The sequence below is a fragment of the Lampetra fluviatilis genome, chromosome 29 (genome assembly GCF_964198595.1).
Source record: "Lampetra fluviatilis chromosome 29, kcLamFluv1.1, whole genome shotgun sequence".
Taxonomy (NCBI): domain Eukaryota; kingdom Metazoa; phylum Chordata; class Hyperoartia; order Petromyzontiformes; family Petromyzontidae; genus Lampetra; species Lampetra fluviatilis.
In genome coordinates this window covers 12,355,244-12,379,254 of record NC_136303.1, presented here as the reverse complement: position 1 = coordinate 12,379,254, position 24,011 = coordinate 12,355,244, and the positions used below count along the sequence as shown (strand labels likewise).

The 24,011-nt window shown below is 56.6% G+C and overlaps 1 protein-coding gene across 1 annotated transcript; it reads right to left on the bottom strand.

Annotated features, from left to right (window-relative positions):
• Window positions 1-23,175, bottom strand: LOC144943022 (uncharacterized). The gene is made up of 7 exons (XM_078870157.1): window positions 22,759-23,175; window positions 7,910-7,997; window positions 6,065-6,151; window positions 5,292-5,900; window positions 4,161-4,625; window positions 3,533-3,651; window positions 1-2,767 (listed from the first exon to the last, which is right to left on the bottom strand). The coding sequence occupies exons 2-7, from the start codon at window positions 7,959-7,961 to the stop codon at window positions 2,546-2,548; spliced, it is 1,554 nt and encodes a 517-aa protein (XP_078726283.1). The 5' UTR covers window positions 7,962-7,997; window positions 22,759-23,175; the 3' UTR covers window positions 1-2,545.
• Window positions 23,176-24,011: the final 836 nt, after the last annotated feature.

Sequence of the window (24,011 nt, the reverse complement as noted above, 5' to 3'; positions counted from 1 at the left end):
GCTCGCCCGGCTCTGTCCACGCCTCGCGAGCCGGTCGGTAGCGCAAATCCGAGCCATGGGATGGCGCACGATCCGGGGTCGTGGCGACCGATCGCAGTCGATGATTGGTGTGGCGCGCAATCCACTGGCCTCGCCGCGCGTCGCTGAGCAGGAGACGCTCGAAAGAATCGCGTCTCGTCTCCGTCTCGAGCCACCGGTGCTGCCCACAAACGGTTGCGGAGGACGTCGCAGTGTCTGTTGGCTACAGCCTCTTAGAAAAAATATATATTTCAGAGAGAATCTTCGTAAAAAAAATCACTGCACACATTCGGAAATAACACAGTGGCGTTAAAACGGAAACAGTATTTATAGGGCGACGTTTCGGGTCATGCCCCTTCTCCATAGCACGCAGATCGATCATCTTTGTGCTCTGAAAAAAAGGTAGCAATTTCCAGAAACGTCGCCTGCTTGTATATATATATTTTTGTTCTGCCTGTGCCATCCCTGCCGAGGCAGTGGTTACTACAATCACGTCAAGGCTTTTGGATGATAGCACCATGGGGCTGGGGATCGCTACTCCCTGCAGTACCCCTCCCTGCCACGCAGCCCCGCACGTGCAGGGGGTCAGCGGCACAGGGGTCCGTGCGGACACGGGGAGGCAGCGGGGGGGGGGAACTGTCCACCGCCGTTCCTAAAACCCCGCGAACGGCAACTCAGCGAGCATCCCAGAGGTCAAGGCTCGCACGCTGGTGGTCACGTGGCGGGGTCGTGACCCCCAGTGTGTCACGCTAACCAATCCCTGCGCGGGGGGGGGGGGATGCGTCGAAATACAAGTGGGCCTCCGCGCTTTTTCCACTGCGGAAGCCGAGCCATGCCTGACCAAGATGATTCAGTGCCGACGTATGGCCCTGCTGAGCCCCGAACCAGATATCAGATGTCGTGTGGGGGCCCATCATGGTTGGATTCCAGCTCGGCAAAACAGCCAGGGGAAAACCTCACCTAGTGCGAGGGACCTGCACTGGCTCGGATCACAAGTGGCAGTGGAAAAAAATAATCTGTGACGGAATTGAGGAACGTGTCCAGAGTCAAAGAACGTGTCCACGATCAGGCTGTGGGACGGGCGGCGACACAGGCCCCACGGGAACGGAGTCCGTGCCGCGCGAGCCCACGTGACGTGTGGCGGCGCCTGCCGGCACTCCAGGCAGCCAGAAGCCTGAGGCAGCGGCGTTCACGTGGCGACGCGGAGAGGGTGAACGCTTCCACCCGCGGTGGGCGACGGTGGGCGACGTTGCTCCCTCCCCAGCCCGCGGGACTCGCCCAAGGCACCGACGCGGGTCACCAGGGTTCGTGACATGGCGAGCGACGAGCTGCTCCCAATTCACCACGCGACGTCATTTGGAGATGGTGGGTGGGGATGTGGGAGAGGGGGGAGGGCGGTGGTGCGCAATTCGGTGACCGCAAGCATAGGAGCCTCGCTCTCGGTTGGCGCCGCACCGGGCGCCGCTCTGAGCACCACCGTGGGGCCCCGCAACTCGGAGTGGTCCCGCGGTGGCAGCGGTTCGGCGCCGGGGCGGCGCGTTCCTCGTGCTCCAATCCGTTCTCATCCTCCATTTCCAATTCACCTCAAATTGAGCCCCCGACCCCCCTTGATTCCCTCCACCCCTCCCTCTCTCTTTCTCATTGAGCCTGCAATGAGCACTGCGCTCATTCAGAACTGAGACACCGACCTGAGAAGTGGCGATAGCTGCTGTGGCCTGCCGGGCCAACCAGTGGCTGACAGATTTGGTTTAATTGCGCCCATTTAAGATCGGCACAGGAGCGAGTGACGGTGATGATGATTTGCGTGAGCCATGGGCGACGGGTCCAATACGTCGGTCAGTCAGTGTGTACGTTTGTCACCGCCGGCTGTAATCACGAGTCCAGTCCAATCTCGAATGCGCCGCCGCGCTGATCACGTGCCCAGCGTGCACCCTCCAGAGTAACAAACAACAGCGCCGCTGTCTTTCAGTATTTTGCAACAACGGCTCGATACTCGAGGACGGATCGCAAACGGGGCCAGAGAGCGCCGAAAGCGGTGATCGTCAATCGTGCCCAGAGCGCGGTGCGACGGCCCCCAGCCGGTCACAGGGGTGAGCCGCTCACCACGAGTGAGGCTCTCGCGTCCGGCTGAGAACACGGCGGCAGGAGAGCGGTGCGAGAGCTGCCGCTGCTGGCGGAGTTGGCTTTGCGTGCGGTTGACTACCCTGGGGTCCTCTTTGATGACAGCGGCCGTGCCCACATCCTGACGACGCCGATGACCTCACCGAGCCGGACGCCCGCCACCGCGTAGCCAGCGGCGGCATGTGTGGTAAAACAGGCGACAATTCCCCTCCCCCACCCCACCCGACCCCACCTCCCCCAACTAAAGTCACGCGGCTCACGACTCGATTTCCCGGACGGTCGGACATCCGCACGCCGGTCGGCGGCCGCAAAGTTCCGACGGCCACGAAAAATGGACGATAAACCCGGGGCAGAGGAACCGGGGCAGAGGAACCGGGGCCGCCGCCAACGCCACCAGGCCGCCGGGTCAGGGCTTGCCGTGAGCGGCGAGGCCGACCCCCAGCATGGCGTGCAGCTCCTGCGGGGAGTAGCCCAGGAGGCTGTGCAGGTCGCAGGCGAAGCGGTAGACGTAGCGCTTGCCCGACGACTTGTACAGCAGGTTCTTGTGGTAGTAGTAGCGCAGCGCGCGGCTCAGCTTCTCGTAGTTCATTTTGGGCTTGTTCTTGCGCTTGCCCCAGCGGCGCGCCACCTGCACCGCACACGCGCAGCCCCAGCGGCGGAGTTAGCGGCGGAGTTGGCGGCGGAGGTGGCGGTAGCACCGGCGGCTCCGAGTGAACGAGCGGAGAGTAGGCCGGGCGCTTGCCCCCACTGCGGGGGAGTGAACGTCTCCGGAACGTGGGAGTTGTGCCACCGCGTGCAAAGCGCACACGCACACACACGACGCGCTGGGTGGGTGTGGGTGGTTAATCAGTCGGGGTGGATGTGCGATGTCGTGCTGCCACAGCGGTGGAGCGGTCGGCGCACTGGACTTGCGATCCAGAGGTGGCCGGTTTGGCTCAATCTCCCGGCGCGGCGGCTGGAAACGTTGGGGAATGTTTCCTAACGACTCCCTCCCCCTACTTCTCTCCACCGAATGGTGTACGTGGGTATGGGTACGCCAATGGTGAATCAGCAGCTGGTGGGATAAAGAGTGGGCACACTGACCTCTACGTTCAAAGACCAACTAGCCTCTGGAAGGAAGCGACTCCCTCGAGCGGAGGCAATTTGAACAATTAAAAATTTAACTCAATCATCTCTGCTCGGGACATCTTCTGTTTGTCTAAAACGTGGCTTCCCTCGCAGATAAACACCAGCCTCACAGATTTATATATTCCAATTCGACAGACAATCACGAGGAGTTGTGTCAGTATATGTGTGGAAAATCACCTCTCTTGCACACAACTCACTCCCCCTCCCCCTTAGCCATACAGCGGGGGGGGGGGGGGTAGGGGGACAGGGGGATGGAGCCCCTCACCTCGTCGGGGTCGGACAGCTTGAACTCCCAGCCGTCGCCGGTCCAGCTGATGAAGGGCTGGCACGCTGTGTCGGTCAGCAGCTCCAGCAGGAACTGCCACAGCTGGATGGGGCCGCTGCCTGCGGGCGGCGAGCAACGGGGCGAGGGGGCCAAGCGTCAGCGCTGGTGTGGAGAACGCTCACAGGGCATCGCGCCTCCCGCACGTGTGTGCGTGTGTGTGTGCGTGTGTGTGTATGTGTGTGTGTGCGTGTGTGCATGTGTGTGTGTGCGTGTGTGTGTGTGTGCGTGTGTGTGTGCATGTGTGTGGGTGTGTGCATGTGCATATGTGTGCGTGTGGGGAGTGGTAGTGTCGTGGTTGGCGCGCTGCATTATGAACATGACGGCTCGAGTTTGATTTCTGCTCACGGCCAACACCAGTGACGATTATCTAAACCGGTCCTGGGCCTCCCCGAGTGAGTCCCTGATGCGATGATGGGTAAACGTCGCCACTGGCGGCCGGGCATGGCGCTGGCCACCCACCCCCTCGCGTGGTGCCGTGCCGGCCTTCGCAGGTGCCGCTCGCTAACAGCACTTGCCACCGGGCTCCACGGGGGATCTGTGTGTGTGTGTGACGTCGCCAGCGCCCCACCTGTGTACCCCGCGAGGATCGCCGCCGGTATCACGGGCTTGCTGACGCTGCTCGCCTCCGCCGCGTCGCCCAGGTAATCGCGGAACGTGACCTGCGACTTCCCGCCGTCGGGATAGTAGCGGTCGTCCGCCAGCTTCGCCTCCGCGGAGCCGTAGCCCGCGGCCTTGGTGCCGAAGCGCCGCTTGTGCGCCGGCGCGGGCGGGCCGCGGCCCGGCACGTCCGCCGCCGTGGCGAAGGAAGAGGAGGAGGGCTCGTAGGGGCCGCGGTAGTCGTCGAACGCCGCCGCCGCCGCTTTCCGTTGGCCCGGCTGCTCGAGGCTCGTGAAGTTGTCCGCCTCGAAGCTGCTGTAGCTCGGCACGCGCTGCAGGCCGCCCAGGGGTGACGGCATCCACCAGACGCGCTCAGGGCTGGGCACGCACTCGCCGCCAGCGCTGCCCTTGTCCGCAATCAGCTCGCCGAACGCTCCTGCACAAAGGCAAAGATCCCCCGTTTAGCCTCAACAGTGCTGTTCGCGAGTAGCACCTATGCAGGCTGGCACGGCGCACAAGGGGGTCGGTGGCCAGCACCGCGCCTGACCGTCTTTGTCTCCCCAGTGAAAATGTTTTTTCACACCGCACCGAGTTATCATCTCCTAGGTCGAACTGTGGGAGGCCCAGCACCGTGAGCGGGAATCGAACTCGGGTTGCCAGATTCATAGCGCAGCGTAGCACGAACCGCTACACGACCGCTCCCCCTGCGCACATGCACGCACGTACACGCGCACACACCGCGATCGTGAGCGACGCCCGCATGCTGTGCCAAACGCGCTCGGACCTCGTGCATCACTTGGCACGGCGCGACGCTGCTCGCCGCAGAGGCTCGCGGTTCGAGCTCTGCGGTCGCCCTGGTCAATGCTGCCGGGGAGCCCGCGGAAGAAGTACATCACGTGTTGGATGCGAACGATCCCATGACGTCCGCGTGGACTCCCGCGAGGGGTGCTCAGATTTCTAGTCTGGGCACTCCGAGGTCCCGGCGTGCCCAGAGATGGTGGCGCTACGATACGTCGTCCAGCCGACGTCACGCAGCATGACGGGGCAGCAGTAGCAGCAACGTGCCGGGCAGTGATGGAGCGTGGGGGGGGGGGGTCGCTACCTTGAGTGGTGACGCCACCGCCTCCTCCCCCCAGCACGATCTGCGCGCCGCTCTCCTGCTTCACGGTGGTGGCGCGGAACATCTCCGGCGCGTGGCTCCCGCCGTGGGCCAGCCGACGGTCCCCGCCGTGGGCGGCCTCCGCGCTCCGTCGTTCGCCGCCGCCGCCGCCGTGGAAGAGTGCGACGGCGCCGGGCGGCGGCTCCCGAGCACCGCACGGAGGCCCCGGCTGCATGCGCGCGTGCGCCAGCAGCCGGTAGTGGCAGTCCGCCTCCATCTCGCTCTGCTGGGACGACGCCGCCACCACCACAGCAGGTTTATGCTGAGGTTGTTGTTGTTGATGATGATGATGCTGCGGTTGTTGTTGGTGATGCTGCGGTTGTTGTTGTTGTTGCTGCTGCATGGCGGCGGTAGCGGCGGCGAGGACGTAGAGTTTGGGTTTTGCGGCGGGGTCCGCGGGGGGCTCCGGGCGGGGGGCCGGGCCCTGCGAGGACGCCAGGCACAGCACCTCCTCCCACGTGATGTCGTGCAGCGTCTGGAAGGACTCGCAGATGAAGCCCGGCTCGCTGGACTCGGCGTGCGGCACGTACTGGCTGCTCTCCAGGCCGTAGCCTGCGGAGGGATAACGCGCAGATGCTCTCTGTGACGACCACGATCGTCATCGTCGTTATCGCTAAGCGCGTTCGCAATCGTTCTCATAGCACGGCGGTCATCACGGACGCGGGCTGCCGTGCGTCACGGACGCGGGCCGTCGTGCGAGATGTGCGGACGCTCACCGCTCGTGAAGTTGAGGGAGCTGAGTTGGTCACAGTAGGAGGGAGTGGACGGCTCCATGAGGTAGTTCTTCATTTCCTCTTGCCACTCTGCGATGTAGGAAGAGGAACGTGGGGCAGGAGGAAGCAGGAGGAGGAATGAGCGCGATCGTGAGCCACGTGCGAGAGTGAGGGATCGCAGCCATGCTCCGCCAGGAATGTAAACAAGGGAATTTGTGTCCGTCCTGCCTCTCTCCCATGCCTCTCCTCTCTCCCTCTGCCTCTCGCTCCGCACAGATGTTTGCTCAAAGGTCACGGCGTACATTTTACGTCTCTCTCGCGTGCGGCCATAAAGCACGGGAGGCCGTCCGAGTCGCATCCGCGTGGTGGACGTACCGGCGGAAGCGTTCCGGCTCGCCCCTAACGTACACAAAGCGCCGCGTTCAGCCGTGACCCCACGCCCGAGAGTGCAGCCGTCTGGAGACGATCGCAAGGGTTTGGAAGTGGCCGTGACAGTCTGCGCCGCGCATCGTGAGAATCTCAAGACTCGCGGCTTATTTCGACGACGACGACAACAACAAAAACATTTTCAGATAATCCAGACGATCCGCATTTTCCCTTCGCCGACAGATTCCACATCCCCTCCTCCCCATAGGAAACGATAAATCCCAGCCGGGAGAAGCCTCCACAGTCCCTCGGCTCAGAGTGGAGACCAATATGCTCGCAGTGCCTCAGGGCGCCGCGGCGGCGGCCAGGAGATGTTGACCACCTCGCCTGCTACACAGGAGCGCGTGGGTTCGATACCGACCCTGACGCCTGCTGCTGCTGTATACTTGGAGTTTGCGTGTTTTTCCCCGTGGTCGCGTGGATCTTTCTCGGGGTCCTCCGGTTTCCCCTCTACATTTAGAATCAACACCCGTTCAGCGTATTTGGCTGTTATAAATGTCCACGTGATAAGCCACTTCGGTTGGCTGCCATTTAGTGGTCAGGTCGCTTCTGAAAAACAGCTACATATAGCTCAGTGGGCCTGACCTGGTGAAATAAAAATAATAAACATAATTCAAATAAAAAGAATTCAAATAAAAACTGATTTACTGGCCTTGGTAGCTCATGGCACTTTTCAACTCACTTCAACTGACATTATGATGTCACTATGCACTTTTAAACCATCCAGATTGAAAACTAATTTCCTTAGAACTGCTTTTAGTGTTTAGTTTGTCATCCGATTTGCATGGTTGGCTACGTAGGGTGCGAGAAAAGTTCAACATACGTACAACCAGTGGTGTAGCAACGACACTATCAGCTCACGGGGTGCAGCAATCAGTCCGATGGGTTCCCAATTTTTGATTCGTCTCGCACCTCGGCTATTAGACATCGCGGCTCCTCTTGCCTAATCACATCATCGTTCAGATCAGGGTCTCGAACATTTAGCGCTGTATGGGCGCTCCGTCTTCGCAAAAGGCAGCCACGACAGCTCCGTAGTGCGGTGGCTGTCAAGGGGGGCCCCAACTCGTAGCGTTGGTCGCCGGGGGGCGGGGGGGGGCAAGGCACCCCCTGCTCCCACGCTCGCTATGCTTCCACATACAAACATTCCCAATGTCCTGCCACTCTCTACCCTCGGGGAGCCGTGGGGTGTCGTTGGAGCGGATCCCACCTCGGGGCGCAAGGTTTTATGTGCGCGGTGCCCGCGACGTTTATCACTTCCCGACGTGCCAGGAGACGGTTCAATTCGGGAACCGCAAATGCGAGGCGGCGCCACGCGGAGCGAAGCGTCGAACGTCGCGAAGCGGCGTGACGGAAGCGAGGCGCCCGGGGCAACGCCCGCGCGGTGGTGCCAGCGGCACTGGAGCGGCGGCGCCGGTGCGGTACCTTGCGGGAGGTACTCGAGTGGAGAGGGGACCTCCTGGATCGCGAGCTCCATGTCTGCTCCTCCACGCTCGTGGCACGGGGTCTGCTCCTGCGGCGCGGTGCGCAGAGAGCGGCGGTGCCGGTGAGGGGCGGGCACGGGAATCCAGACACTCACGTGGAGATGAACAGAGAGGCCAAAAGACTCAGAGAGAGAGGCCAACACATTCACACAGAGAGGCCAACACATTCACACAGAGAGGCCAACACATTCACAAAGAGAGGCCAACACATTCACACAGAGAGGCCAACACAGTCACACAAAGAGGCCAACAAGCGCGGGTCGCATGGGCCCTGGCGGAGTTGCACCACCTGCACACTCGACATCTGCACCACTGATTCTCATGCGGAGATCGCATTCTTCACATCGGCTGAGAGAATGGACCCCATCAGTTTTAGGCGATATCTGAACCGCACACGCAGCTACACACACACACACTACTACACACACACACTGCTACACACACACAGTGCTACACACACACTTCTACACACACACTGCTACACACACACACTGTTACACACACAGCGGCGCTGGCAAGCGCTGCACTCTCGCGAGGAACACGCAGATGGAACAGATGGAAAGGGAACCTTCTTCGCTCGCTAACCCAGGCGGGGGCGGGTAGGGGGGCGTGAACTCGACATCGATGACTTCGGCGGCTCGTAGCCCCTCGCGAAGGGAAAGTCTCTGTGTGTGTGTGTCTGTGTGTGTCTCAGTGTGTCTGTGTGTGTGTGTCTGTGTGTGTGTGTCTGTGTGTGTCTCTATGTGTGTCTCTGTGTGTCTGTGTATGTGTCTGTGTGTGTCTGTGTGTGTGTCTCTGTGTGTCTCTGTGTGTGTGTATGTGTGTGTCTCTGTGTGTGTGTCTGTGTGTGTGTCTCTGTGTGTGTCTCTGTGTGTGTCTCTGTCTGTGTGTCTGTGTGTGTGTCTCTGTGTGTCTATGTGTGTGTCTCTGTCTGTGTGTGTGTCTGTGTGTCTCTGTCTGTGTGTGTGTCTGTGTGTGTCTCTCTGTGTGTGTGTCTATGTGTGTGTGTCTCTGTGTGTTTGTCTGTGTGTGTGTCTCTGTGTGTGTCTGTCTGTGTATGTGTGTCTCTGTCTGTGTGTGTGTCTCTGTGTATGTGTTTCTGCGTGTGTCTAGAGAGCCGCGCGCGAGCCGTGCCCGTCGTGAACTCTGCGTGAACCCCCACAGAGGCAGCAGCAGCCGCTGCGACTCCCCACCGCTGCTAAATCGTGGCGGCGGTTGTTGAACGAGGGCTGCCGCCTCTGCTGATGAGACCCAGAAGGTGCGAGACCGCCGCGGGCGGGGCTCGCTTGCTCAAGCAAACGCTGCCGCTGGATTACGATATTGGAGGATCGTTTTCGGGATGATGTCCGACGTTTCGCTCCACGTGCTGGGGAGCTGCTGCTGGGATTGCTCAAACGCAGGGTGTGTGGTGGTGGGGGGCTTTGTGTGTACAAGTGGAGACTGGGGGGGGAGGGTGCTGGTGGTGGTGGTGGTGCTGCTGGTGGTGCTGCTTGTGGTGGTGGTGCTGCTGCTTGTGGTGGTGGTGCTGGTGGTGGTGGTGGTGCTGCTTGTGGTGGTGGTGCTTGTGGTGGTGGTGGTTCTGCTGGTGGTGGTGCTGGTGATGCTTGTGGTGGTGGTGGTGCTGGTGCTGGTGGTGCTGGTGGTGTTGCTTGTGGTGGTGCTGCTTGTGGTGCTGCTTGTGGTGGTGCTGGTGGTGCTGCTGGTGCTGCTGCTTGTGGTGGTGGTGGTGCTGCTTGTGGTGGTGCTGCTTGTGATGCTGCTTGTGGTGGTGCTGCTTGTGGTGGTGGTGCTGCTTGTGGTGGTGCTGGTGGTGGTGCTGGTGCTGCTTGTGGTGGTGGTGGTGCTGGTGGTGCTGCTTGTGGTGGTGGTGCTGCTTGTGGTGGTGCTGCTTGTGGTGGTGCTGCTTGTGGTGGTGCTGCTTGTGGTGCTGCTTGTGGTGGTGGTGCTGCTTGTGGTGGTGGTGCTGCTTGTGGTGGTGGTGCTGCTTGTGGTGGTGGTGCTGCTTGTGGTGGTGGTGCTGCTTGTGGTGGTGGTGCTGCTTGTGGTGGTGGTGCTGCTTGTGGTGGTGGTGCTGCTTGTGGTGGTGGTGCTGCTTGTGGTGGTGGTGCTGCTTGTGGTGGTGGTGCTGCTTGTGGTGGTGGTGCTGCTTGTGGTGGTGGTGGCCTCGGCTCAGAGGCCGACCCAGAAACGTCCCAACGCGAGGGCTGGGAGAGCGGCTCCCTCCCTCCGACACGAGTAACAGCAGCATCATCGCGTGTCGTCTCTCTCTCTGTGTGCTAAATATCAATAAACACGGATGGTCAGGGTCTCAAGAGGAAATGAGTGGGGAGTGGAGGGTAGCCCCCCATGGCCCTCCCCCTGTGAGCCGCCACTGCCCAAGCTGGTGGCGGTGGGGGGAGGGGGGGCAGGTTGGGGGGGGGGCTTTAGCCCCCCGCATTTCCCGCACCTCCAATTAACGCGGTAGGCTACGTACAGAGGCGTAGCTAGGATATTTTGCGCCCGGGGACGAACTATAAAATTGGCGCCCCCCCCCCCCCCCCCCGTTTAATCACATTTTCCTATTACATCGAATAAGGAATAACAATTTAAATTTTAATGAAACATTGTATTTAAAGAAGCAAGATTTATAGAAATTATATTACATGGCTCACTCAGTCACTGTCGTAGACTGGTTGACATAGTCTACAAAAGATTAATTTTTCTTGATTTCACTGTCGCAAATTGGTCAATCACGTAATCAAAATCAGTTTTTTCCAATGTTTCTCTTTCAACGCTAAGAAGAGCAAGATCGCTGAGACGATCTTGTCCCATTGAAGCACGCAAATACGACAAAATAAGTTTCAATTTGCTGAACGACCGCTCACAGCTTGCAATTGAAACTGCTATTGTTAATAAAATTTGCAGTGAAATTCGCAAATTCGGAAATGTCGTCTCCATAAAACACAATAAAACTAAGAAGATCCGAAGAAGTTTCTGGTAGAACTTCATTCCGGTTACTGAGCAGCATTTTGCAATCTCCAATTTCTGTGAAAAGTTCGTGGCCATTGATGTCGGTGTCATAGAAATTTCCAAAATCTGCAATTTCGGCGAATTGCATCGACATCTGTGTCGGATAGAAGAGTTTTGACGTCCAGCAGAAATCCATATTTTGTGTTCAGGTCTTTTAGTCGTAAAAACCGTGTTGACATCTCCTGTTGAAGTCGATAAAGTACGCTCTTCATAACGCGCACAATTTCTTCTTCTGCTGAAAGTCCTGCATCTCTTGCCAGTTTTCATGGCATCTTCTTCTGTCCACATCTGTAGTATTCTTGAATGAGACAGAGACGTCGTAGAGGCCACACGCTTTTATTCCAATAACACTAGTCCTCCGGACTCACTGGGGGGAACAGCCCAACCACACAACCTAGGGAGGTACAGCCTCCGGCTCTATTCTCATTACTCTCCTTCCCTAGCCTACAGCTACTCAATTACTCTCCTTCCCTAGCCTACAGCTACTCAGCCCACTCAGTCCCAGCGGGGCGGCATCCTCGAGGCTTGAGGTCCAGGATCTCCGGCCGCACCTCCTTCAGCTTCTCCTGAGATGGACCCCCTCCGCTCTCCGGGAGCCGTCTTATATATCCCCTCTCTCTGAGGGGCGGGGGTGTCTCGGGGCCCTGGCTCTCGCCAGCCCCCTCCCCTCAGAGCGGTTCCAACCACCTCTCGTCCCTGCCGGTCCGGACCGGACCAGACCGGTACGTACCTCTCCCCTAGCTTGTGTGACCTGTGTGACCTGTGTGACCTGTGTCAACCTTGGTGTCAACCTTGACCACCACACATCTATCCCCCAGGCTGAGCATCTTGTTTTGGCGTTTTCTACAGCAACTTGGCTCAAATCATCACGAAGCTTGACAAATTCATGCTCCAAAGATTCAAGATCAGTTGCTGCTTCCTTGAAGTTCATAGTAGGATCCTATTGTATCTATGCCCCGTTTTCCAAAAATTCCTGTAAGCGCTTCTGAACACGATACATTTTTCCAAGAATGACATTCTAGAAATGTAATAAAACTATGAAGTTAAAATTTAATACGCATGCCTGTAACTGTTTTGCATCGCTTCTGGTTTCAGGCGTCTAGTTACATCCTCCGATAATTTGTCTAGCAGCCCTACTAGTTCATCCAGTCCTTCATAGATAGCTTTAACAGCTTCTGATCATGCACTCCAGCATGTTTCAGACTCCCGCTTTACTGTGATGGGCACAGCTTTTTTTAACTCTTCCCAACGAATTGTTGAACGAGAGAAAAACAAATATATACTTTCAACTGTTCCAAAAAATGTGACGAAATGTGGATCCTGTTTGGCTTAGTGTACTCCTGCTAAGTTTAAGCTGTGGTTGTCACAGTTGACAAACAATGCTCTGTGATTTTTGTCACATATTCGTTGTTGAAGGCCGGATATATGCCCAGTCATCACAGCAGCATTGCCATAACATTGTGCCCGACAGTCGGCTAGAGGTATGTTGTCAGATTTCAGTATTTCGACGATGACTCTTTCTAGGCTTGCTGCATCTTTTGCATGTATATCGATATAACCTAAAAAAAAATATTTGATAGTTACTTTTTTAGTTTGAAAATCCACATCCACAAATCTTATGACCTGAGAAAGCTGTTCCCGATGTCCTAGATCAGGAGTTGAGTCAAGTAAGATACTGTAGTACTTGTTTTTCCTGATATCACTCAACAATTGGTTCTTTACAGTCGACGCAAGTATGTGGATAAATTCATTCTGGATTTCCGGTGACAAATAAGAAACTGATCCCGGATTTTCTCCTGCGTGCTGTACGTGTTTTGCTAACAATGGGTCATACTGCGCAACGAGTTTGATCAGCGCGATAATTTTTCCAACATTTTTATCCTCATCCGCATTCAAATTTTCCTCATGGCCACGTAGTGCCTAATTTTGTGAAACCAGAAACTTAATACAGGTGAGTATTCTTTGCAATATATCTCGCCAACGTTGTTTTTCCAAATGAATCTGAGCTTGAACCACTGCGTCAATTCCAGTACCATCAATTATCCTTCATTCGGCTTCCTTCCATGCAGTAAAAGCTGTGCGGTGGCTAGGATTGTTTTCATGAGAATTTAGTTTTTCTGGCTTTCTCCACTTGTTGAAACCGTTTGTTAACTCAAACGAAGCTCGTGAGTTTGAACGCGATGATGTAAATAATAGACAACAAAAACAGTAAGCAGCTTTATTGATTGGTGAATATAATAGCCACGAACGATTCACTTCCTCTCCGTTCGCTAGTCGCCGTTTAAACCATGATGATGTAATTGAACGTGCGTGGGCTGCTCCGGCTGCTGCAGCCGCCTGGAGCGTGGTGTCACTAATAAGAACTAAAAATAGGCCGTCGTAGTTTCTGCCACCAAAAAACAGGCCAGTGACTAAGGCTGAAAGACTGCGCCTGTCTGTTGTTTGGGACGTTCTTCCATGTAAGTTCTTAATAGGCGCGTGTACCAAAATGTAATTACATGAAATGTAGGCTGTGTGTAGCGGCATATATAAACTTTTAGGTTGAGGTGTAGATTTGTGCCGTAGTTTCAGGCTGCCGCGCCCGCCGCAATAAGTTATAATGTTACGTTGTAAGCCTCATTTTGGCGCCCCTTTACCTTGGCGCCCGGGGACATATGTACCCCCCTGCCCCAGCCTAGCTACGCCTCTGGCTACGTACGGTGCGAAGGAAGTTCAACATAGATGCACACATCATGGGACCTCCCTTGCCAGTATTCTTTATTTTTCTTTTTATATATAAAAGTCTCTGCGCGCTCGCGCTTGCGGGGGATTTGGCTCTCGGACGGTGGGCTATATGTAAAAAAAAATTTGCTAGGCGGCACGCCCTAAGCCCCGCGGTGGGAATAGGCTATTTCATTTTCCCATCCCTAAACTTTAAAGTAGTTTAATTAACACATTTGTGCAGTTTATTATTATTTATTTACTTATTGCGCGACATTGACCGTACCAACTGACGCCAATTGCGTGGGGGGGGGGGGGCGGACCCTGCCAAGTGCTGCGCCTTCGCTCGAGCTCACGGGGGACATTTCCTTTTATGCGTTTTACAGCCAACACATACACACATAACCAGTGGCGGCTCCTGCAAAATCTCTCAGGGGGGGCAAATGTCTGGATGATTGATAAGGATAAGGTCCACCCATGCAATGAATAAATTAACAGCTTAAGCATGTAAAGGCAACTTCACTTCTTTAATATTAATGAAAAACAAAGTGACTCTTACAATACATCTTGTTTGTTTATATACTCACTATTAAAACAAACCACTCAAGTTTTTTTAATTAAAGATTCCACTAGGTGGCGATAAATTATATTGTTGGATGAAACGTGCTTACGTATGATGACGTTAGCACGTATGATGACTTAAGCACGTTAGTGCATGCCCTCCCGGAAGCCATAGAGAATGCATTGCAGCGCCCCCGTTCGAAAAAAAACATCTTTGAATGTAAGTCTATGGGGCCACTCGGGGCGATTCTCAGCCGTAGTGAAATCGCCCAAAAAGAGGCGGTACTCCACAGAACGTGACATGACGCTGATTAGACTATATCCAGAGGCTGACAGTGACGGCTAGCGTGACTCTGTGGTTGAATGACATTGGTGGTGCGTCGCCCAATCGCCCTAATGAAGAAACCGCCCCTGCACATAACGCTGCGGATATTTCTTCAGTGTCATGTCCTCTTCGCCCCCCCTAACACGATGCGTCCAGTTTATAGTACAGACTCCGTAGATAATAATATTTTAGTGCTTACATACCATTATTCTTGCACGGGCGGGGGATGCTGGGGGGGTAGCGGCCCAGCCCCTAGCCTGGCAACGTGCCAACTCCACCGCCTCGCCAATGTAGGCCAGGACGGGGACTACGCATGGCACAAGGCCTCAACACGCCTATGGCAAGTACAAAGTTCCTTGCTTCTTACGCTAACAACTCAAGTCCATTGTTTACTATTGTTAAACACATTAGTTGACAAACATTACTATAATAATGTTTGTGTGCAGATAAGAACTCACATTGATTGCTTACTATTATCAAACAAATACGTTGGGAGATATTACAATAATAATGTTTGTGTGCACAAAACTCTTTATTTTTAGGTTGCTAAATTTTCCCTTTTTTTGCTGCGCTTTTATGACGCTGCGACGGTCTGCCAGTCTGTGATGTGGCCATGTACGTCCATGTGTATGTGTGTGTCAGTCCATATGTGTGTGTGTTAGTCCACATGTGTATGTAAGTCTATACATGTGTGTGTCACTCGATGTGTGTGTGTAAGTCAATGCGTTTGTGTGAGTCCATATGTGTGTGTTCATCCATGTCTGTGTATCTCAAGTAGATGTCTGTGTGTCACATGTGTATGTGTGTAGGGCTGTGTGTGTGTCAGTCTATCTATGTGTGTCTAAGTCCATGTGTGTGTGTCTTAGTCCATATGTGTGTGAGTAAGTACATATGTGTGTTTACGTCAATGTGTGTGTGAGTCCACGTATGTATGTGTGTGAGTCGCTGTATGTGTGTACGTCCATATGTGTGTGTAACTCCATGTGTGTGTATCTCAAGTGGATGTCTATGTGTGTGTCAATCCATATGTGTGTGTGTAAGTCCATGTGTTTGTGTGTGTGAGTCCATATGTGTGAGTGTGTCTGAGTCCATGTGCGTGTGTGTTAGTTGATGTGTGTGCATGCCTCCATGTTAGTCAGTGTAAGTCCATTTCTGTGCGTGTCTGTAGGCCCATGTGTGCGTCTTAGTCCATGTGTGTGCTTTATTGACCTGCTCAAGGCCTATGATACCATCAGTAGGCCTGGCCTCTGGGTTGTTCTTCGTGCTTTCAGCGTCCCTCACCCACTGCTCACCATCCTTAAGGACCTTCATGATGGTGAGCGGCCCCGCGTCAAACTACGTGGCCATGAGTCAGAGCCATTCCCTGTACACCTTGGGGTGCCACAGGGATATCCTCTGGCTCCCACATTATTTTACATATATTTGGACCACGTAGTTCGTGAAGCCTTCAATGGCTGTACCGCTACAATTTCCATCTGGTACAGATACAATGGGAGGCTGATCGATGCCCGGGTGCGGTCAAGGGATGGCTCCCTATTGCTCAACCACGTTATGTATGCCGATGATCTGCTAATTGCTGCTCACTCGGAGGAGGAGTTCGAGGTGCTGCTGCTGAACCTGGAGCTTGCCACTAAAAGAGGTGGGGCCTTACCATCAGCCCCACCAAAACTAAGCACCTGCCTGGGTATTTTGTACCATCGGACACTCCACCCCCACAACTCCCAATTGGTGATGGGGCAGTTGTGGAGAGAGTGGAGAGTTTCCCATACCTGGGCAGTGTGCTTATGACCGGCTCCAGTTTATCAGCAGAGGTCTCACTCCGAATCAGTCGAGCGGCAATATCTTTTCATCGGTTGCGTAACGCTGTGTGGAAGCTACCTGGTCTGTCGCTCCGCACGAGGCTTCAGGTCTTCTCGGCCACGGTCATTCCCTCCCTTCTCTACGCTTGTGAAACGTGGACCCCCCTAGTGGAGCATCTTCGCCGGTTGGAAACATTTAGGCTGGCCTGCCTACGATCCATCCTGGGTTTAACCAGGCTGGATTGTGTGAGGAGCTCACAAGTCCTTGAAAGATCTGGGCAAAGTCCCATCAGTGAGCTCCTCCAGCAGGCAAGGCTGCGTTGGCTGGGTCATGTAGCCCGCATGCCCAGCCACCGCATGCCTAAACAGCTTTTGTTCGGCCGGATCGAGGGGGCTAAACGGGCGCGGCACGGGCTGGAGAAGAGATGGAGTGATGTGGTACAGGAGGATGTGGAGCTGAGTGGACTTGCCGATGACTGGTACCAGCGGTGTCAAGATCGGCCTCAGTGGAGGAGGCTCGTGAAGGACGCTACTGGGCAGTTGGAGGCAGTCGCCCTCCAGCAACAACGGAGGGCGGAGGAGCAACGCTCACAACAACGAGCGAAGCGCCGGGTAGCTAAAGCACAGCAAGTTGGTACAGTAGGGGGCACAGGTGGTGCATCAGCCAGTCATCTCGGTCATCTCGGTCAGTCGACCCGTGGCACCTGGGTCTGCCCCGTGACCTCCTGCCAGCGGGCGTTCGACACTTCACGTGGCCTCAAGGTGCACATGGCCTGGCACAAGCGTCGTGGTGACGTCACCGCCACTTAGTGGCGAATGGCGGTTGTTGTTGTTGTCTGTGTGTGTGTCTGTGTGAGTCTGTGTGTTAGTCTGTGTGTGAGTCTGTGTGTGAGTCTGTGTGTGAGTCTGTGTGAGTGTGAGTCTGAGTGAGTGTGAGTCTGAGTGTGTGTCTGTGTGAGTGTGAGTCTGAGTGTGAGTCTCTTCCCTCCTCCCCCTCCTCTCTCTGCTCCCCTCGCCTGCTGCCCTGTCGAGTCCAATGCCCCCGCGATGCGCCCCCCTCGTCCCCGCGTCCTCGCGGAACGGAGACCTCAGTGCGACCTCAGTGAGCGAACCGCGACACCTCCGCAGATTTGACGCCGCGGGTCGAGCAAGGAGGAGGAGCGGTGGCGCAGTCGTTAGCGCGCCGCGCTCTGAACCCGCGGCGACCCGCGTCGAGTTGCGGTGCGCGCCGCTCCCCTCGCTCCGTGCGGGTCGGGGGGGGGAGGGGGCGCGAGGAGGGGGCGCAGTGGAGACAGCGGGAAACCCCAGGGCTCGCGAGCTACGGACTCCACCCCTGGCTCTCTCTCCCCCCCCCTGGCTCTCTCTCCCCCCTGGCTCTCTCTCCCCCTGGCTCTCTCTCTCCCCTGGCTTTCTCTCCCCCTGGCTCTCTCCCCCCCTGGCTCTCTCTCTCCCCCTGGCTCTCTCCCCCCCTGGCTCTCTCTCCCCCCTGGCTCTCTCCCCCTGGCTCTCTCTCCCCCCCCCCCTGGCTCTCCCCCCCCCCCTGGCTCTCCCCCCCTGGCTCTCCCCCCCCTGGCTCTCTACCCCTGGCTCTCTCTCCCCCCTGGCTCTTTCTCCCCCCCCCTGGCTCTCTCCCCCCCCCTGGCTCTCTCTCCCCCCCTGGCTCTCTCCCACCCTGGCTCTCTCCCCCCCCCTGGCTCTCTCTCCCCCCCTGGCTATCTCCCCCCCCCTGGCTCTCTCCCCCCCCCCCCGGCTCTCTCCCCCTGGCTCTCTCTCCCCCCCTGGCTATCTCCCCCCCCCCCTGGCTCTCTCCCCCCCCCCTGGCTCTCTCCCCCCCCCTGGCTCTCTCTCCCCCCCTGGCTATCTCTCCCCCCCCTGGCTCTCTCCCCCCCTGGCTCTCCCCCCCTGGCTCTCTACCCCTGGCTCTCTCTCCCCCCTGGCTCTTTCTCCCCCCCCCCCTGGCTCTCTCTCCCCCCCTGGCTATCTCCCCCCCTGGCTCTCTCCCCCCCCTGGCTCTCTCCCCCCCCCGGCTCTCTCTCCCCCCCCCCTGGCTCTCTCCCCCCCCTGGCTCTCCCCCCCCCCTGGCTCTTTCTCCCCCCCTGGCTCTCTCTCCCCCCCCCTGGCTCTCTCTCCCCCCTGGCTCTCTCTCCCCCCCTGGCTCTCTCTCCCCCCCCCCCCTGGCTCTCTCTCCCCCCCTGGCTCTCTCTCCCCCCCCTGGCTCTCTCTCCCCCCCTGGCTCTCTCTCCCCCCCTGGCTCTCTCTCCCCCCCTGGCTCTCTCCCCCCCCCCTGGCTCTCTCCCCCCCCCTGGCTCTCTCTCCCCCCCTGGCTATCTCTCCCCCCCCTGGCTCTCTCCCCCCCTGGCTCTCCCCCCCTGGCTCTCTACCCCTGGCTCTCTCTCCCCCTTGGCTCTTTCTCCCCCCCCTGGCTCTCTCTCCCCCCCTGGTTATCTCCCCCCCCTGGCTCTCTCCCCCCCCCCTGGCTCTCTCCCCCCCCCTGGCTCTCTCTCCCCCCCCCTGGCTCTCTCTCCCCCCCCTGGCTCTCCCCCCCCTGGCTCTCCCCCCCCTGGCTCTTTCTCCCCCCTGGCTCTCTCTCCCCCCCCCCTGGCTCTCTCTCCCCCCTGGCTCTCTCTCCCCCCCTGGCTCTCTCTCCCCCCCCCTGGCTCTCTCTCCCCCCCTGGCTCTCTCTCCCCCCTCTGGCTCTCTCTCCCCCCCTGGCTCTATCTCCCCCCCTGGCTCTCTCTCCCCCCCCCCCTGGCTCTCTCTCCCCCCTCTGGCTCTCTCTCCCCCCTGGCTCTTTCCCCCCCCCCCCTGGCTCTCTCCCCCCCCCCTGGCTCTCTCTCCCCCCCCCCCCTGGCTCTCTCCCCCTGGATCTCTCTCCCCCCCTGGCTATCTCCCCCCCCCCCCTGGCTCTCCCCCCCCCCTGGCTCTCTCCCCCCCCTGGCTCTCTCTCCCCCCCTGGCTATCTCTCCCCCCCTGGCTCTCTCCCCCCCTGGCTCTCCCCCCCTGGCTCTCTACCCCTGGCTCTCTACCCCTGGCTCTCTCTCCCCCCTGGCTCTTTCTCCCCCCCCCCCGGCTCTCTCTCCCCCCCTGGCTATCTCCCCCCCCTGGCTCTCTCCCCCCCCTGGCTCTCTCCCCCCCCCTGGCTCTCTCTCCCCGGCTCTCACTCACCCCCCTTGGCACTCACTCCCCCCTGGCTCTCTCTCCCCCCCTGGCTCTCTCTCCCCCCCTGGCTCTCTCTCCCCCCCTGGCTCTCTCTCCCCCCCTGGCTCTCTCTCCCCCCCTGGCTCTCTCTCCCCCCCCCCCGGCTCTCTCTCCCCCCCTGGCTCTCTCTCCCCCCCTGGCTCTCTCTCCCCCCCCTGGCTCTCTCTCCCCCCCTGGCTCTCTCTCCCCCCTGGCTCTCTCTCCCCCCCCCTGGCTCTCTCTCCCCCCCTGGCTCTCTCTTCCCCCTGGCTCTCTCTCCCCCCTGGCTCTCTCTCCCCCCACTGGCTCTCTCTCCCCCCCTGGCTCTCTCTCCCCCCCTGGCTCTCTCTCCCCCCCCTGGCTCTCTCTCCCCCCCTGGCTCTCTCTCCCCCCTGGCTCTCTCTCCCCCCCTGGCTCTCTCTCCCCCCTGGCTCTCTCTCCCCCCCCTGGCTCTCTCTCCCCCCTGGCTCTCTCCCCCCCCTGGCTCTCTCCCCCCCCCTGGCTCTCTCCCCCCCTGGCTCTTTCTCCCCCCCCCCTGGCTCTCTCCCCCCCCCCTGACTCTTTCTCCCCCCCTGGCTGTCTCTCCCTACCGGCTCCACGCGTCGCTCCCTCCGCATCAACGCGACCGCCGCAGCGCGTCCGACAACATCCCATCAGCCAGTGTACTATGGACACACACACACTATAGACTGTGTGTACTATACTACTATAGACACACACTATAGACTGTGTGTACTATAGACTGTGTGTACTATAGACTGTGTGTACTATAGACACACACACTATAGACTGTGTACACTATAGACACATACACACTATAGACGGTGTGTACTATAGACACACACACTATAGACTGTGTATTATAGACACACACACACTATAGACTGTGTGTACTATAGACTGTGTACACTATAGACACACACACACTACACACACACACACACTATAGACTGTGTGTACTATAGACTGTGTACTATAGACACACACACACTATAGACACAGACACTATAGACTGTGTTTACTATAGACTGTGTGTACTATAGACTGTGTGTACTATAGACTGTGTGTACTATAGACACACACACACTATAGGCACAGACACTATAGACTGTGTTTACTATAGACTGTGTGTACTATAGACTGTGTGTACTATAGACACACACACACTATAGACTGTGTACACTATAGACACACACACACACTATAGACTGTGCGTACTATAGACACACACACTATAGACTGTGTGTACTATAGACTGTGTACACTATAGACACACACACACACACTATAGACACACACACACACACACTATAGACTGTGTGTACTATAGACTGTGTGTACTATAGACAAACACACACTATAGACTGTGTACACTATAGACACACACACACTATAGACTGTGTGTACTATAGACTGTGTGTACTATAGACACACACACTTTAGACTGTGTACACTATAGACACACACACACACTATAGACTGTGTGTACTATAGACACACACACTATAGACTGTGTACACTATAGACACACACACTATAGACTGTGTGTACTATAGACACACACACTATAGACGGTGTGTATTACAGACTGTGTACACTATAGACACACACACACTATAGACACACACACTATAGACTGTGTGTACTATAGACAAACACACACACTATAGACTGTGTGTACTATAGACAAACACACACACTATAGACTGTGTACACTATAGACACATACACACACTATAGACTGTGTACACTATACACACACACACTATAGACTGTGTGTACTATAGACACACACACACTATAGACTGTGTGTACTATAGACACACACACACTATAGACTGTGTGTACTATAGACACACACACTATAGACTGTGTATACTATAGACACACACACTATAGACTGTGTACACTATAGACACACACACACTATAGACACACACACACTATAGAGAAGGGAGGGAATGACTGTGGCCGAGAAGACCTGAAGCCTCGTGCGGAGCGACAGACCAGGTAGCTTCCACACAGCGTTACGCAACCGATGAAAAGATATTGCCGCTCGACTGATTCGGAGTGAGACCTCTGCTGTTAAACTGGAGCCGGTCATAAGCACACTGCCCAAGTATGGGAAACTCTCCACTCTCTCCACTACTACCCCATCACCGATTGGGAGTTGTGGGGGTGGAGTGTCCGATGGTACAAAATACCCAGGCAGGTGCTTAGTTTTGGTGGGGCTGATGGTAAGGCCCCACCTCTTAGTGGCACGCTCCAGTCTCAGAAGCAGCGTCTCCAACTCCTCCTCTGAATGAGCAGCTATTACCAAATCATCGGCATTCATAACGTGGTTGACCAATAGGGAGCCATCCCTTGATCGCACCCGGGCATCGATCAGCCTCCCATTATATCTGTACCAAATGGAGATTCCCCCGGTACAGCTATTGAAGGCTTCACGAACTACGTGGTCAAAATAGATGTTAAATAATGTGGGAGCCAGAGGACATCCCTGTCGCACCCCAAGGTGTACAGGGAAAGGCTCTGACTCTCGGCCACGTAGTTTTACCCGGGCCCGCTCACCATCAGGAAAGTCCTTAATGATCGTGAGCAGAGGGTCAGGGACTCCGAAAGTACGAAGAACAACCCTGAGCCCAGGCCTACTGATGGTATCATAGACCTTGACCAGGTCAATAAAGCAGAGATGTAGGTCTTGTTGAAATTCCCTACACCTCTGCTGTAGCAGACGGACAGAAAATATGGCATCTGTGCAGGACCGCCCTTTCCTGAAACCACATTGGGGCTCCGCAAGCCTCTCCTCAGCGTGCCTAGCAAGGCGATGTTGAATAATCCTTGCCAGGACCTTACATTACACACACTACACACACACACTACAGACACACACACACTATAGACACACACTATAGAAACACACACACTATAGACACACACACTACAGACACACACACTATAGACACACACACTATAGACACACAACACACACACTACAGACACACACTATAGACACACACACACACTATAGACACACTATAGACACACACACTACAGACACACACTACAGACACACACACTATAGACACACTACAGACACACACACACTATAGACATACACACTACACACACTACACACACACTACACACACTACACACACACCACACACACCATAGACTCACACTGCCCACGTGTTGCGCGCTCCGTACTCGTCTCACCTGAGAGAGCGACCGCGCTGACTCCGGGACCCTCTTCCCGTGTCTCCCGTGTCCCTCTTCCCGTCTCTCTCTTCTCGTCTCTCTCTTCTCGTGTCCCGTGTCTCTCTTCCCGTGTCCCTCTTCCAGTCTCTCTCTTCCCGTCTCTCTCTTCCCGTGTCCCTCTTCCCGTGTCTCTCTTCTCGTGTCTCTCTTCTCGTGTCTCCCGTGTCTCTCTTCTCGTGTCTCTCTTTTCGCGTCCCTCTTCTCGTGTCTCCCGTGTCTCTCTTCTCGTGTCCCGTGTCTCCGTCTCCCGTGCCTCGTGTCCCTCTTCTCGTGTCCCGCGTCTCCACGGGCGTGCCGAGCGCCTCACTGCGCGACACTTCTCCTCCTCGCCCTCTCTGCGAGTCTCCGTCTCCTCCTCCTGCTGCTGCTGCTGCCCCCTCCGTCTCCTCCTCCTGCTGCTCCCTCCCTATTTTATTCCGCCCGGCATCCGGCCCAGACTCAGCTCACGGGGAGGAGGAGGTTGGGCGGAGTGAAGGGGTAGAGGGGGTTGGGTGGGTCCTGCTGATGATGATGATGAGACGCGCTCACGCACGACGCTAATGGAGGTGGTGACCTCGTGGTTATCTTCATCAGCAGATCGACGCGGCGGGGGGGCAGAGGTCCCGGCTCTCGACTCGCTCACGACATCGTGACTCGACTCAGAGCACGCACGCGCCGCGACACGACCCCACTCGCTCACGCAGCCCACTCCTCACTCACCCACCCAGCCACTCACCCACCCACCTACTCACCCACCTACTCACTCACCCACCTACTGACTCACTCACTCACCCACTCACCACTCACCCACCCACCTACTCACCACTCACCAACCAACCCACTCGCTCACCCACCCACCTACTCACCCACTCACTAACTAACCCACTTGCTCACCCACCCACTCACCAACCAACCCACTCGCTCACCCAGCCACCTACTCACTCACCCACCCACCCACTCACCCACTCCCCCACTCACTCACCCACTCACTCACGCACCCACTCCTGACTCACTCACCCACTGACTGCACCACTCACTCACACACCCACCCACGTACTCACTCACCCACTCACTCACCCACTCACCCATCATCCACTCGTTAACTCATCCATTCACTCCCTCATTAAGTTATCAATTCATTCACTAATTTACTCACTCGTTAACTCACTTGTTCAGTCACTCATCTATTCACTAACTCAACCACTCCTTCATTCACATCCATTCAAACACTC